Raw genomic sequence first — 15,755 nt, forward strand, 5'->3', positions numbered from 1 at the left:
TCTTCTAGAATTTTGAAAGTCTGAATGTAAACATTTGCGTTTTTAATGCATCTTGAGTTAGTTTTTGTATATATGAAAGGTCTACTCTCATTTTCTTTCCCTCTTTCTTTCTTTCTTTCTCTTTCTTTCTTTCTTTCTTTTCTTTTCTTTCTTTCTTTCTTTCCTTCTTTTGTCCTTCTTTCTTTCTCTTTCTTTCTCTCTTTCTTTTTTTTTTTTCGATGGAGTCTTGCTCTGTTGCCCAGGCTGCAGTGCAGTGGCACGATCTCAGATCACTGCAACCTCTGCCTCCCGGGTTCAACTGATTCTCCTGCATCAGCCTTCCAAGTAGCTGGGATTATAGGCGCCCGCCACCACGCCCGACTAATTTGTGTATTTTTAGTAGAGACGGGGTTGTGCCATGTTGGCCAGGCTGGTTTGAAACTCCTGACCTCAAACGATCTGCCTGCCTTGGCCTCCCAAAGTGCTGGGATTACAGGTGTGACCCACTGTGCCCAGCCAAGAATGTCATTTTCTAAGAGGTCCAAGGACCTCAAGATATTTTGGGACCTTGAGAAGAGAGGAATTCATACAAGTATTGCAAGCACAGCCTAATGGCAAATCTTTGGCATGGCTTGGCTTCAAGACTTTAGGCTCTTAAAAGTCGAATCCAAAATTTTTTATAAAAGCTCCAGCTAAGCTACCTTAAAAGGGGCCTGTATGGCTGATCACTCTTCTTGCTATACTTTACACAAATAAACAGGCCAAATATAATGAGGCCAAAATTTATTTTGCAAATAAATGTGTCCTGCTATGATTTACTCTTGGTAAAAACAGGGAAAATAGAGAAAAATTTAGATTGCATCTGACCTTTTTTTCTGAATTTTTATATTTGCCTACAATTTGAGCTAAATCCTGAATTATTTTCTGGTTGCAAAAACTCTCTAAAGAAGAACTTGGTTTTCATTGTCTTTGTGACACATTTATCTGGCTCTTTACTAGAACAGCTTTTTTGTTTTTGGTGTTCTAGCTTGTGTACCTTACAGTTCTACTCTTCAAATTATTGTTTTGTGTATCTCATAGTTTTCCTTCTTTTGAGAAAACTGAAGCCATGGTATTCTGAGGACTAGAGATGACTCAACAGAGCTGGTGAATCTCCTCATATGCAATCCACTGGGCTTGATCTGCTTCAGATTGCTGATGCACTGCTGCTAAAGCTATACATTTAAAACCCTCACTAAAGGATCAGGGACCATCATGGAAGAGGAGGAAACATGAAATTGTAAGAGCCAGATTCGGGGGGTAGAGTGTGGAGGTCAGAGCGACTCCACCTTGAATAACAAGGTAAAGCAACCTATCCTGAAAGCTAACCTGCCATGGTGGCTTCTGATTAACCCCTGTTCTAGGAAGACTGACAGTTTGGGTCTGTGTCATTGCCCAAATCTCATGTTAAATTGTAATCCCCAGTGTTCGGAGGTGGGACTTGGTGGTAGGTGATTCGGTCATGGGAGTAGATTTTCTTCTTTGTGGTGTTACAGTGATAGTGAGTGAGTTCTCGTGAGATCTGGTCATTTAAAAGTGTGTGGCCCCTCCCCTCCCTCTCTTGGTCCTCCTACTGCCATGTAAGATACCTGCTCCTGCTTTGCCTTCTGCCATGAGTAAAAGCCCCCTGAGGCCTCCCCAGAAGCAGATGCCACCATGCTTCCTGTACAGCCTGCAGAACCATCAGCCAATTAAACCTCTTTTCTGTATAAATTACCAGTCTCGAGTATTTCTTTACAGCAGTGTGAGAACGGACTAATACAAGGGTCTCCAAAATTCCAAGTTTATGTATTCTTTCTTGCCAAATAGCAGGTATTTACCATAAATCCTGTCCTTAGGTCAAACAACCTTGATGGCATCGTACTTCAATTGTCTTACACATTCCTTCTGAATGACTCCTCCCCTATGGCATATAAGCCCTGGGTCTTGGGGGATAATGGCAGAGGGGTCCACCATCTTGTCTGGCTGCCACCTGAGACACAGACATGGCTTCTGTTGGTAAGTCTCTATTAAATGTTTCTTTCTAAGAAATTGGATTTGTCAGCTTGTTTCTTTGGCCTCTCAGCTTCCTCAGACTTTGGGGTAGGTTGCACAACCCTGCCCACCACGAAACAAATGTTTAATATGATAAATATGGATAGATATAATCCACATAAATAAAAGCTCTTGGAGGGCCCTCAATAATTGTTAAGAGTGTAAATGTGTCCAAAGATGGAAAATGTTTGAGAACTACTGTCCCAGAGACTTTCCTCAGTTCTAGAGTGTGGGAATATAGAACCTGGAGCTTGGCTTCTTCAGCCTAGAATCAGGAGTATGGGGCTGAAGTCTGAAGCTTGGCTTTAGCAGTTTGGGGTTGGCTTCCGGAGCACATATTTGACATGTTGCAACTGTGGTTTGGGGTTTGGTATTTGCTCTGAATCCTAATGTCTGTCCTTGAGGCATCTAGAATCTGAAATCTGTGGTCAGAATTCTATTATCTTGAGTAGGACATCTCCAGTCCGGGTTCTGCCTTCTAGGGCTGGAGTCTATAGTCAGTGACCCGGTCTGGCATTTCAACTTCATATACAGTGGGCTATCTTTTGGTCCATGTTTCAACCAAACAACCGAATAAACCATTAGAACCTTTCCCCACTTCCCTAGCTGCAATGTTAAACCTAGGATTTCTGTTTAATAGGTTCATATGAATAATTTCAGCCTGATCCAACTTTACATTCCTTCTACCGTTATTCTACACCCACCATAAAAATGCATTCCCAACATATTCCCTGGATTCTACCTATATATGGTAATCCTGGCTTTGCCAATTTCTAGTGCATTAACATACCTGATTTCCATTCTTTTACTTTAAAGTGGAAATAAGAGTCCCTCTGCAGAGTTCAGGAGTTCTCAAGATGGCCCTTACTTCTGACATCAATTGAGATTTCAAGGGAGTCCCCAAGTTCATCCTCAGGTTCAGTGATTTGCTGGTAGCACTCATATAACTCAATGAAAGCTGTTATGCTCATGGCTATGGTTTATTACAGCAAAAGAATAGAGATGAAAATCTGGCAAGGGAAGAGTTGCATGGGGCAAAGACAAGGAGAGCTCCAAGTGCAGAGATTCCTGTTGTTTTCTCCCAGTGGTGTCATGGAAAGCAGTATCTTCTCCATACAATGATGTGTGATAATATTCAGTGTATTGCCAATCAGGGAACTCAACTGAGCCTTGATTATATTGGAGCTTGGTTGCACAGACATGTCGACCACCTTCATGGCTGAACTTTAGTACTTAGCCCCTCCAGACATCTACAGCTGATAGGCTGTAACCCAACATTGTCACCATAAATCACATTGTTAGACTATCCAGTGTGGCCCAAGCTCCCGTGTAAACACAGGCACTCTAAACAGGCAGGATATTTCAAAAGCTTAGAGATGACCTCTCAGGAGCTGAATGCAAAGACCTGGCCTCTTTGGGCAAGGAGAATCCTTTACTGCACACTCTCCTTCACAGGGTTATTGTGAGGATCAAATGTGGTCATGTGTGTGAGACACCAGTACATGTCTGGCTGTGGAGAGTGACCTCTATGTGTGCTAACATTGCTGAGTGCTAAGAAAGTATTAGGCATGGCTTTCAGCACTCACAGATGCTCATCTAATCCTCACAACATGGCTACAGGGTGGGCACTACTAGCCTCATTTGACAGAGGAAAGGACTGTGGATAAGAAGGGGGTGACCAATAGGTCAGAGTCATTCTGGATGCAAGGGGCTCCAGAGGACCATGATTAGACATTGCCTGCAGAGAAATTATGGCTGGATGTCTCTGCCCCGGAAAGGGGGATGCACTTTCCTTGACCCCCTATCTCAGATCTTGACTTTGAGGTTATCTCAGACTTCCTCTATGATACCAGGAGCCCATCATAATCTCTCTGTGCCCTCTCCCCTTCCTCAGTCTTACTGCCCACTCTTCCCAGCTCCATCTCCAGCTGGCCGCAGTACCTAACTCTTTGCAGAGAACTATAAATGTGTATCCTACAGGGGAGAAAAAAAAAAAGAACTCTGAAAGAGCTGACATTTTACCGACTTGCAAACACATAAGCTAACCTGCCAGTTTTGTGCTGGTAGAACTCATGAGACTCCTGGGTCAGAGGCAAAAGATTTTATTACCCACAGCTAAGGAGGCAGCATGAACTTTGTGTTCACATTTGCTAACTTTGCCCCCAATTCATATGGGATGATCAGAGCAGTTCAAGTGGATGGACACAGGGGTTTGTGGCAAAGGTGAGCAACCTAGGCTTAGAAATCCTCAATCTTATAAGAAGGTACTAGCAAACTTGTCCAGTCTTTGTATCTGACGGAGATATTATCTTTATAATTGGGTTGAAAGCAGACCTACTCTGGAGGAACATATTGTATTTATTGTCCTGAATAGTAAACAAATCTGCTGTAAAATAGACGTTAACTTTATTATCTAAGGCAGTAAGCAAACCTAGATCTGAAGGCGATACCATCTTGCAAGGCTATCTGCTGTACAAATATGCTTGAAAAGATGGTCCAGAAAAGAAAACGGTATTATTGCCTTTGCTCAGAAGACACACAGAAACATAAGAGAACCATGGAAAATTGTCTCCCAACACTGTTCACCCAGAGCCTTCCACTCTTGTCTGCAGGACAGTCTTAACATCCCACCATTAGTGTGTCTATCACATCTGGCTTCACCATGCCTAATCAAGATTTCTAGGTCCAGTTCCCCACCATGTTTGGCAGTGCTCCACTGCCAACCCCAGAATAAGGGAGTGCTCAGAATTCCGAGGGGACATGGGTGGGGATCAGAACTTCTGGGCTTGAGTGCAGAGGGGGCCCATATTCCTTGGTTCTGAAGGAGGAAGAGGCTGGAGGTGAATGTTCTGGGAGAGGAGGAATGTGGGTTCTGAACTCTTAAGTCCCCAAGGGAGGAGACTGGTAAGGTCCCAGCTTCCGAGGTACTGACGTGGGAATGGCCTGAGAGGTCTAAGAATCCCGTATCCTCGGGAAGAAGGGGCTGAAATTGTGAGGGGTTGAGTTGCAGGGGTTTGTTAGCTTGAGACTCCTTGGGAGGTCCCTGGGAAGCAAGGACTGGAACCATTGGCTCCAGGGTTTGGTGTGAAGGTAATGGGATCTCCTGATTCTCAAAGGGTCAGAGGACTGAGAGTTGCCCATGCTTTGATCTTTCCATCTACTCCTTACTCCACTTGAGGGTAATCACCTACTCTTCTAGTTCCACAAGAGTGCGCCTGCGCGAGTATAATCTGCACTTGTGCCATGTCCCGAGGCCTGGGGCATCATCCACTCATCTTTCAGCATCTGCGCTATGCGGGCGGGCGAGGCCAGCGCCATGACGTCATGTAGCTGCGACTATCCCTGCAGCGCGCCTCTCCCGTCACGTCCCAACCATGGAGCCGTGGACGTGCGTCCCCTGGTGGATGTGGCCTGCGTGATGCCAGGCCGGGGCCTGGTGTCCGATAAAGATCCTAGAACCACAGGAAACCAGGACTGAAAGGTGCTAGAGAATGGCCATATGTCGCTGTCCATGAAATCTCAAGGACTTCTGGGTGGAGGGCACAGGAGCCTGAACTTACGGGTTTGCCCCAGTCCACTGTCCTCCCAAGTGAGTCTCCCAGATACGAGGCACTGTGCCAGCATCAGCTTCATCTGTACCACATCTTGTAACAGGGACTACCCAGGGCCCTGATGAACACCATGGTGTGTGCAGGAAGAGGGGGTGAAGGCACGGACTCCTGTGTGGTCAGAGCCCAGAGGGGGCCATGACGGGTGGGGAGGAGGCTGTGGACTGGCTCGAGAAGTGGGATGTGGTTGTGTTTGATTTCCTTTGGCCAGATAAAGTGCTGGATATAGGATTGAAAATGGAGTATGAAGAACAGTTAGAATGGAGGGTCAGGTTGGAGTTGAGTTACAGATGGGGTAAAATTGTGCTTCGGATGAGTTTGGGACTGGCAATTTAAAGGTGGTTTGGGATGGCATGGCTTTGGGATGGAAATAGGTTTGTTTTTATGTTGGCTGGGAAGGGTGTGGGGATTGAATTGGGGATGAAGTAGGTTTGGTTTTGGAGATAGAATACATGGAGGTGGCTATTGCATGCGAGGATGTGCATTAGTTTGGTTTGATCTTTAAATGAAGGAAGCTATTAGGGTTGGCTTGAATTAGATTAAGTTGTGTTGGGTTGATGGGTTGGGCTTGTGGGTGATGTGGTTGGATTGGGCTGTGTTAAATCGGTTTGGGTCAGGTTTTGGTTGAGGTTATCATGGGGATGAGGATATGCTTGGGACACTGGATTCAGGTGGTTCTCATTGAAGCTGAGGCAAATTTCCTTTCAGATGGTCATTCCAGGGAACGAGTGGTTGTGTGGGGGAAATCAGGCCACTGGCTGTGAATGTCCCTCTATCCTGGTCTTGAATTGTGATTATCTATGTCCACTTCTGTCTCCTTCACTGTACTTGGAGTTGATCTGGTCATTCAGCTGGAAATGGGGGAAGATTTTGTCAAATTCTTGAGACACAGCTGGGTCTGGATCAGCGTAAGGTGCTCTGGTTTTATTGAACAGATGAAATCACATTTTTTTTTCAAAATCAAAGAAATCTTATAGAGTTAACAGTGGACTCTTATAATAAGAGTTAACACCAGGACTCTTATTCTTGATTCTTTTCTGAGACACCAAAATGAGATTTCTCAATGCTACCCTAATTCTTTTTTTTTTTTTTTTTTTTTTTGAGACACAGTCTGGGTCTTTTGCTCTGTCACTCAGGCTGGAGCGCAGTGGTGTGATCATAGCTCACTGAACCCTTGACCTCCTGGACTTAAGGGATCCTCCTGCTTCAGCCTCCTGAGTAGATGGGGCTACAGGTGCTTGCCACCACACCTGGCTAATTAATTTTTTTTTTTTTTTGTAGAGAAAGGGTCTCACTTTGTTGCCCTGGCTGATCTTGAACTTCTGACTTCAAGTGATTCTTCAGCCTTGGACTCCCAAAGCACTGGGATTGCTGGCATGTGCCACTCACCGTGCCTGGCTTGCAGCTTAATCTTGGAGTGTATAAACCTGGCTCCTGATAGCTAGACATTTCAGTGAGAAGGAGGCATTGGATTTTGCATGAGGACAATTCTGACCTAGGAGGGCAGGTCAACAGGAATCCCCGCTGTACCTGTACGTTGTACAGGCGTGGAGAATGAGGAGTGAGGAGCCACCGGAACCCCATATTGTTTAGTGGACATTGGATTTTGAAATAATAGGGAACTTGGTCTAGGAGAGTCATATTTCTGGATTGGAGAATATGTGGTATCACAAGGTTTTATGATGAGGGAGAAATGTATGTGGGGAACCATTTTCTGAGTGTGGAAGTGCAAGAATCAGAGAGTACTGAATGCCAAGGCTTCTATTTCAGGAACATGGTAAGTTGGAGGTCCAGCTTCTGGGCTCAGACGGGTATAGGGACCAGGAAGTCTCACAATCCGATCATTCTGATATTTCAGGGCATATTAGGTTTGGGGTGCAAAGGAAGTACTTGGGACTTAGGCACATGAGACTTTGTATTGAAAATCAATGATTGGGGCTGGCTGTGGTGGCTCACGCCTGTAATCTCATCACTTTGGGAGGCCGAAGTGGGAGGATCGCTTGAGCCCAGGAGTTGGAGACCAGCCTAGGCAACATAGCCAGACCCTCTCTCTACAAAAAAATTAAAAATTAGCTGGATGTGGTGGTGCATGCTTGTGGTCTCAGCTATCCTGGAGGCTGAGACAGGAGAACTGGTTGAGTCTGGGAGTTCAAGGCTACAGGGAGCTGCGATCACGCCGCTGCACTCCAGCCTGGGAAGCAGAGTGAGACTGTCTCAGAAATTTTTAAAAAAAGAATCAGTGATCATCCCAACCCCTGTTGCTGTTCATCCTGAGCCTGCCTTCTCTGGCTTTGTTCCCTAGATCACATCTCCATGATCCATAGGCCCTGCCCAATCTGACCTCACACCGTGGGAATGCCTCCAGACTGATCTAGTATGTGTGGAACAGCAAGTGCTGGCTCTCCCTCCCCTTCCACAGCTCTGGGTGTGGGAGGGGGTTGTCCAGCCTCCAGCAGCATGGGGAGGGCCTTGGTCAGCATCTAGGTGCCAACAGGGCAAGGGCGGGGTCCTGGAGAATGAAGGCTTTATAGGGCTCCTCAGGGAGGCCCCCCAGCCCCAAACTCACCACCTGGCCGTGGACACCTGTGTCAGCATGTGGGACCTGGTTTTCTCCATCGCCTTGTCTGTGGGGTGCACTGGTGAGATTGGGGGATAAAGGAAGGGGGGCGGGTTCTGACTCTTATGCTGAAGCCCTTTTCCTCCCACCCAGTGCCCCAGCCTCGTCCCTTCAGCCCACAGTTCACCCCAGACAATGTGCCCCTGACTCTTCCACATTGCAATAGTCCTCATGCCCACACTAGGTCCCCGCTCTCTCCCACTTACCTCAGACCTTTCTCTCCATTGCCCAGCCAAATCCCTGCTCCCAGCTGCTTTACTAAAGAGCAAGTTCCCGGGCATCTCTGTGTTTCTCTTTATGGGGTTCAAAACCTTTCAAGGACCTCTCTCCATGCCACTGGTTCCTTGGACCCTATCATTGGGCTGCCTCCTGAGCCCCTCAGTCCTACCACAGTCTACTGACTTTTCCCATTCAGCTGTGAGCATTCAACCCTGTCCCCTGGACCTTGACACCTGGCTCCCCAACCCTGTCCCAGGAAACCCAGATTCCACCAGACACTTCCTTCTTCCCCCCGAGGCTATCTGGCCTGAGACAACAAATGCTGCCTCCCACCCCGAGTCTGGCACTGGGACTTTCAGAACTCCTCCTTCCCTGACTCTTTGCCCCAGACCCGTCATTCAATGGCCAGCCTTTTCCATGGGAAAAACACGAGCACCCCCAACCACAACGGCCAGTTCTCCGATTCCCTAAATGTGCGCCCTTTTCAAAACCTGAAAAACAAAACAAAACAAAACAAACCAAGAAACAACTCAGGCAGAACTGTTTGCTTAACCTTGGACATGGTAAACCATCCAAAACCTTCCTCTCCCAGCAACTAAACCTCTCCACTGGGCACTTATCCTTGGTTTCTGGAACCCCTTATTCTCTTAGAACCCACAGCTGCCACCACGGTGTCCCTTCTCCCAGTGTAAGACCCCAAATCACTCCAAATGACCCAACCCCCAACCCGATGCCTGCTCCAGATGTTTCCCATGTCCCCTACTCTGATCTCTGGGGTCAGCTCTGTTCTCAGAGCATGAAGTCTCCCCACCTGGTCCAGCCACCAACCCACTAACGCAGGGAATAGCTACAGAATTCCCAGCCCTCCCAGGACCCCTTGCTTGTGTCCTGGACTCCCAGTCCTGGTCCTCTGCCCCCATGTCTCTTCAAACCCACAGCTCAGCTCCCTCCCCTATCCAATTCTTTTGGGTCTGATCCCCCTGACCCAGCACCCCCTCTGCAGGTGCCGTGCCCCTCATCCAGTCTCGGATTGTGGGAGGCTGGGAGTGTGAGAAGCATTCCCAACCCTGGCAGGTGGCTGTGTACAGTCATGGATGGGCATACTGTGGGGGTGTCCTGGTGCACCCCCAGTGGGTGCTCACAGCTGCCCATTGCCTAAAGAAGTAAGTAGGACCCTGGGATCTGGGGAGGGAATGGCTGTGTCCCACAGGAATAACAGCGGGATACTTCCCCCAGGGTCACTTCTCAGGTGAGGCTTCAGACTAAAGGAGAGAGGGAAGGTCCTGGCCCAGGTCGCACCCGGAGGCAGAGCTGGGTCTGGACCACTCTCCCCATGGCTGCCTGGGTTTCTCTCTGTGTCTGATCTCGCTGTGTCTCTTGGTATCTGGCTCTGGTTGTGTCTGTATGACTGTGTTTTGGTCTCTATGTCCCTCTCTCTTTTCTGTCTCCCTGTCTCTGTGTCTCTCCCGTCTCTGTCTCTGGGTCTCTTTGCGGCCATCTCTGTCACCGTGTGTCTCACCCTGCATCTCTTTGCCTGTCTTTCTCTCTGGGTCTCTGCCTCAGCCCTTCCTCATCACTACTGAACACACCCAGATGGGCCCGTGAGGGTAGGTGGGGAGCACCCAGAAAAAGGAAGGACTTTAAGCTCAATGTGTATGCATGTGAGGGGGTGCCTGTCATTGCACAGCACTCTCTGCAGGACATCCCTCCACCCTGGGGAGACACAGGGAGGGCTGGTTTCAGCTGTAGCTGGGTGCACAATTGAGGAGGGAGGAAGGAGAAGGGGAAACAAGAAAGGAGGGGAAGGTGGCGGGGCACGGTGGCCCACGCCTGTAATCCCAGCACTTTGGTAGGCCGAGGTGGGTGGATCATCTGAGGTCAGGAGTTTGAAACCAGCCTGGCCAACATGGCAAAACCCCGTCTCTACTAAAAATACAAAAAGTAGCCAGGCGTGGTGCTGCGCGCCTGTAATCCCAATTACTAGGGAGGCTGAGGCAGGAGAATCGCTTGAACCCGGGAGGCAGAGGTTGCAGTGAGCCGAGATCGTGCCACTGCACTCCAGCCTGGGTGACAGAGCAAGACTCCATCTCAGAAAAAACAAACAAACAAACAAACAAACAAACAACAAAAAAAAAAACGAAAGGAGGGGAAGGGAGCTGGAGAGAGAAAGGGGGACGTGGCCCTGAGCTGTGGGCCAGGCCACCCGCCCCTACAGAGCCCTCGCTCCAGCCCCAGCTGCAGGTGAGCCACCCTCATGCCTCTCCTCCTCCCCCTGCTACTCCACACTCCTCAGATGCCCCCGTGGCCTCCCTCCTTTTTTTCTCCCACACTGTATCACCCCTGGCTTCCTCTCTGCTGTTTCTCTTTCTCTCTCTGACTTCCTGCATCCTTTTCTCATTTGTCTATTTCTCACTCCCTTCCTGGTTCTGTTCTTTCTCCCTTCCTCTTCCCCATGTCTATTTCTTGCTGTCTCTGTCTCTTGTTTGCTCATCCTAATTCTCACTGTTCTCCCTTCTGTTTTTGTCATTCCTCTGCCATTTTATGCTCTCTCTTTTCCACTTCGTTTCTTTCAGTTTCTGTCTCTGCCTCTCACATGATCACACTCCTGTTTTCTAACTCACTGTCTGTATTTCACCACGACTATATCTCCCCGACCCCTGTGCTTTTCTCACTGTTTCTTTTTCTTCCGTTTGGAGTCTCCCTTATCCTCCCCTGCCCCATCTACCTTTCCCCATTTTCTCTCTCCTCATGCATCCACCCCCTTCCTCCCCAGGAATAGCCAGGTCTGGCTGGGTCGGCACAACCTGTTTGAGCCTGAAGACACAGGCCAGAGGGTCCCTGTCAGCCACAGCTTCCCACACCCGCTCTACAATATGAGCCTTCTGAAGCATCGAAGCCTTAGACCAGATGAAGACTCCAGCCATGACCTCATGCTGCTCCACCTGTCAGAGCCTGCCAAGATCACAGATGCTGTGAAGGTCCTGGGCCTGCCCACCCAGGAGCCAGCACTGGGGACCACCTGCTACGCCTCAGGCTGGGGCAGCATCGAACCAGAGGAGTGTACGCCTGGGCCAGATGGTGTAGCTGGGAGCCCAGATGCCTGGGTCTGAGGGAAGTGGGGCCAAAGAACCAGGTGGGGTCCGGCCACAGCCCAGTTTTTCTCTGACCCATAGTCTTGCGCCCCAAGAGTCTTCAGTGTGTGAGCCTCCATCTCCTGTCCAATGACATGTGTGCTAGAGCTTACTCTGAGAAGGTGACAGAGTTCATGTTGTGTGCTGGGCTCTGGACAGGTGGTAAAGACACTTGTGGGGTGAGTCATCCCTACTCCCAACATCTGGAGGGGAAAGGTGAGTGAAGACCCTAATTCTGGGCTGCAATCTGAAAGCTAACCAGACATCTGCCTCCCCTGCTCCCCAGCTATAGCCACGCCCCCTCCCCATGCCTCATCTGCCACCCTCCTTCCCCCTTCCCTGACTCCCTCAACACAAGAGGTGATTCTCACAGCATAATTCACCCATTCCTGTGTTGAGCACATGCTTACTGGGCACCTGCTACGTGACCAGCATTGCCGTAGACCCTGGGAAGCAGCAGTGAACAGATAGAGAGAGCAGCCTCTCCCTCCTGCAGCCCCCACGCTGGTGAGGGGCACGGGCAGGAACAGTGGACCCAACATGGAAATGCTGGAGGGTGTCAGGAAGTGATCGGGCTCTGGGGCAGGGAGGAGGGGTGGGGAGTGTCACTGGGAGGGGACATCCTGCAGAAGGTAGGAGTGAGCAAACACCTGCTGCAGGGGAGGGGAGAGCCCTGCGGCACCTGGGGGAGCAGAGGGAGCAGCACCTGCCCAGGCCTGGGAGGAGGGGCCTGGAGGGTGTGAGGAGGAGCGAGGGGGCTGCATGGCTGGAGTGAGGGATCGGGGGCAGGGCATGAGATGGCCTCACATGGGGAAGAGAGGGCCCCTCCTGCAGGACCTCACCTGGGCCACAGGAGGACACTGCTTTTCCTCTGAGGAGTCAGGAGCTGTGGATGGTGCTGGACAGAAGCAGGACAGGGCCTGGCTCAGGTGCCCAGAGGCTGCCGCTGGCTTCTCTTTGGGATCAGACTGCAGGGAGGGAGGGCGGCAGGGGTGTTGGGGGAGTGACGATGAGGATGACCTGGGGGTGGCTCCAGGCCTTGTCCCCGCCTGGGCCCTCACCCAGCCTCCCTCACAGTCTCCTGGCCCTCAGTCTCTCCCCTCCACTCCATCCTCCATCTGGCCTCAGTGGGTCATTCTGATCACTGAACTGACTGTACCCAGCCCTGCCCATGGCCCTCCATGGCTCCCCAATGCCCTGGAAAGGGGACATCTAGTCAGAGAGTAGTCCTGAAGAGGTGGCCTCTGCGATGTGCCTGTGGGGGCAGCATCCTGCAGATGGTCCTGGCCCTCATCCTGCTGACCTGTCTGCAGGGACTGTCCTACTGGACCTTGCCCCTTGTGCAGGAGCTGGACCCTGAAGTCCCCTCCCCATAGGCCAAGACTGGAGCCTTGTTCCCTCTGTTGGACTCCCTGCCCATATTCTTGTGGGAGTGGGTTCTGGAGACATTTCTGTCTGTTCCTGAGAGCTGGGAATTGCTCTCAGTCATCTGCCTGCGCGGTTCTGAGAGATGGAGTTGCCTAGGCAGTTATTGGGGCCAATCTTTCTCACTGTGTCTCTCCTCCTTTACCCTTAGGGTGATTCTGGGGGTCCACTTGTCTGTAATGGTGTGCTTCAAGGTATCACATCATGGGGCCCTGAGCCATGTGCCCTACCTGAAAAGCCTGCTGTGTACACCAAGGTGGTGCATTACCGGAAGTGGATCAAGGACACCATCGCAGCCAACCCCTGAGTGCCCCTGTCCCACCCCTACCTCTAGTAAATTTAAGTCCACCTCACGTTCTGGCATCACTTGGCCTTTCTGGATGCTGGACACCTGAAGCTTGGAACTCACCTGGCCGAAGCTCGAGCCTCCTGAGTCCTACTGACCTGTGCTTTCTGGTGTGGAGTCCAGGGCTGCTAGGAAAAGGAATGGGCAGACACAGGTGTATGCCAGTGTTTCTGAAATGGGTATAATTTCGTCCTCTCCTTCGGAACACTGGCTGTCTCTGGAGACTTCTCACTCAGTTTCAGTGAGGACACACACAAAGACGTGGGTGACCATGTTGTTTGTGGGGTGCAGAGATGGGAGGGGTGGGGCCCACCCTGGAAGAGTGGACAGTGACACAAGGTGGACACTCTCTACAGATCACTGAGGATAAGCTGGAGCCACAATGCATGAGGCACACACACAGCAAGGATGACGCTGTAAACATAGCCCACGCTGTCCTGGGGGCACTGGGAAGCCTAGATAAGGCCGTGAGCAGAAAGAAGGAGAGGGTCCTCCTATGTGGTTGAAGGAGGGACTAGGGGGAGAAACTGAAAGCTGATTAATCACAGGAGGTGTGTTCAGGTCCCCCAAACCACTGTCAGATTTGATGATTTCCTAGCAGGACTTACAGAAGTAAAGAGCTATCATGCTGTGGTTTATTATGGTTTGTTACATTGATAGGATACATACTGAAATCAGCAAACAAAACAGACGTACAGATTAGAGTGTGGAGAAAACAGAGGAAAACTTGCAGTTACGAAGACTAGCAACTTGGCTTTACTAAGTTTTCAGACTGGCAGGAAGTCAAACCTATTAGGCTGAGGACCTTGTGGAGTGTAGCTGATCCAGCTGATAGAGGAACTAGCCAGGTGGGGGCCTTTCCCTTTGGATGGGGGGCATATCTGACAGTTATTCTCTCCAAGTGGAGACTTACGGACAGCACATAATTCTCCCTGGAAGGATGTATGATAATATGTACAAAGTAATTCCAACTGAGGAAGCTCACCTGATCCTTTGTGTCCAGGGTTTTTAGTGGGGGTCTGTAGGACGAGTATGGAGTACTTGAATAATTGACCTGAAGTCCTCAGACCTGAGGTTCCCTAGAGTTCAAACAGATACAGCAGGGTCCAGAGTCCCAGATGTACAAAAACAGGGATTCATCACAAATCCCATCTTTAGCATGAAGGGTCTGGCATGGCTCAAGGCCCCAAGTATATCAAGGCACTTGGGCAGAACATTCCAAGGAATCAAATGTCATCTCCCAGGAGTTATTCAAGGGTGAGCCCTTTACTTGGGATGTACAGGCTTTGAGCAGTGCAGGGCTGCTGAGTCAACCTTTTATTGTACAGGGGGTGAGGGAAAGGGAGAGGATGAGGAAACCCCCCTGGGGATTTGGTTTGTCTTGTGATCAGGTGGTCTATGGAGCTATCCCTACAAAGAAGAATCCAGAAATAGGGGCACATTGAGGAATGATACTGAGCCCAAAGAGCATTCAATCATTGTTTTATTTGCCTTCTTTTCACACCATTGGTGAGGGAGGGATTACCACCCTGGGGTTATGAAGATGGTTGAACACCCCACACATAGCACTGGAGATGTGAGATCAACAGTTTCTTAGCCATAGAGATTCACAGCCCAGAGCAGGAGGACGCTGCACACCATGCAGGATGACATGGGGGATGCGCTCGGGATTGGTGTGAAGAAGCAAGGACTGTTAGAGGCAGGCTTTATAGTAACAAGACGGTGGGGCAAACTCTGATTTCCATGGGGGAATGTCATGGTCTTGCTTTACTAAGTTTTGAGACTGGCAGGTAGTGAAACTCATTAGGCTGAGAACCTTGTGGAATGCAGCTGACCCAGCTGATAGAGGAAGTAGCCAGGTGGGAGCCTTTCCCCGTGGGTGTGGGACATATCTGGCAAGATTTTGTGGCACTCCTGGTTACAGATACTGGGGCAGCAAATAAAACTGAATCTTGTTTTCAGACCTTATACTGTGTAATTGTAAGTGGACATTTAGTAATGTACAGGGGGTCAGGGAAAGACGGGGGATAGTGAATGCACCTGTGGGACTGGTTTGGTTTCTGTGATTGAGTAACCCATGGAGTTATCTCTGCAATGATGAATTGTTTGAAAGAAACCTGATTGATTTTATATTGAATTAGAAGTTAATAAGCATGCTGAAAAATAAGAGAACATATTAGGAATATTGAGCAAGACTAACATACATAAAATATGAGAAAAAGTAGGTAGGAAATATTAGGTGGGAAAAATATGATAATTGGAAAAAGTAAAAAAAAAATGGATTAATAGAATTGAGTAGAGGTGAAGAACGCAATAGTGACATTTTAGACCAGATTGAAGAAAAATGTCAAAGAAAT

At 49.3% G+C, this 15,755-nt stretch overlaps 1 protein-coding gene across 3 annotated transcripts; it reads left to right on the forward strand.

Moving 5' to 3' along the window:
* The first annotated feature begins 9,499 nt into the window (after positions 1–9,499).
* On the forward strand, positions 9,500–15,366 carry KLK2 (kallikrein related peptidase 2). 3 transcript variants are annotated; one of them, XM_057300580.2, is made up of 4 exons: positions 9,500–9,659; positions 11,270–11,556; positions 11,670–11,843; positions 13,204–15,366. In XM_057300580.2, the coding sequence occupies exons 2-4, from the start codon at positions 11,370–11,372 to the stop codon at positions 13,206–13,208; spliced, it is 366 nt and encodes a 121-aa protein (XP_057156563.1). In that variant the 5' UTR covers positions 9,500–9,659; positions 11,270–11,369; the 3' UTR covers positions 13,209–15,366. The 3 variants fall into 3 exon arrangements, with proteins under 3 accessions (XP_057156563.1, XP_057156562.1, XP_003813691.3); XM_057300579.2 differs by having other exon boundaries at positions 11,670–11,806; XM_003813643.7 differs by having other exon boundaries at positions 9,591–9,745; positions 11,670–11,806.
* Positions 15,367–15,755: the final 389 nt, after the last annotated feature.

This window comes from Pan paniscus, chromosome 20 (genome assembly GCF_029289425.2).
Source record: "Pan paniscus chromosome 20, NHGRI_mPanPan1-v2.0_pri, whole genome shotgun sequence".
NCBI lineage: Eukaryota > Metazoa > Chordata > Mammalia > Primates > Hominidae > Pan > Pan paniscus.

Coding starts and splice junctions, on each gene's coding strand:
- KLK2 (XM_003813643.7), top strand. CDS start 9,591: ATGGGCATACTGTGGGGGTGTCCTGGTGCACCCCCAGTGGGTGCTCAC. Junction 9,746..11,269: donor CCCCCAGGGTCACTTCTCAG/GTGAGGCTTCAG, acceptor CTTCCTCCCCAG/GAATAGCCAGGTCTGGCTGG. Junction 11,807..13,203: donor GTGGTAAAGACACTTGTGGG/GTGAGTCATCCC, acceptor CTTTACCCTTAG/GGTGATTCTGGGGGTCCACT.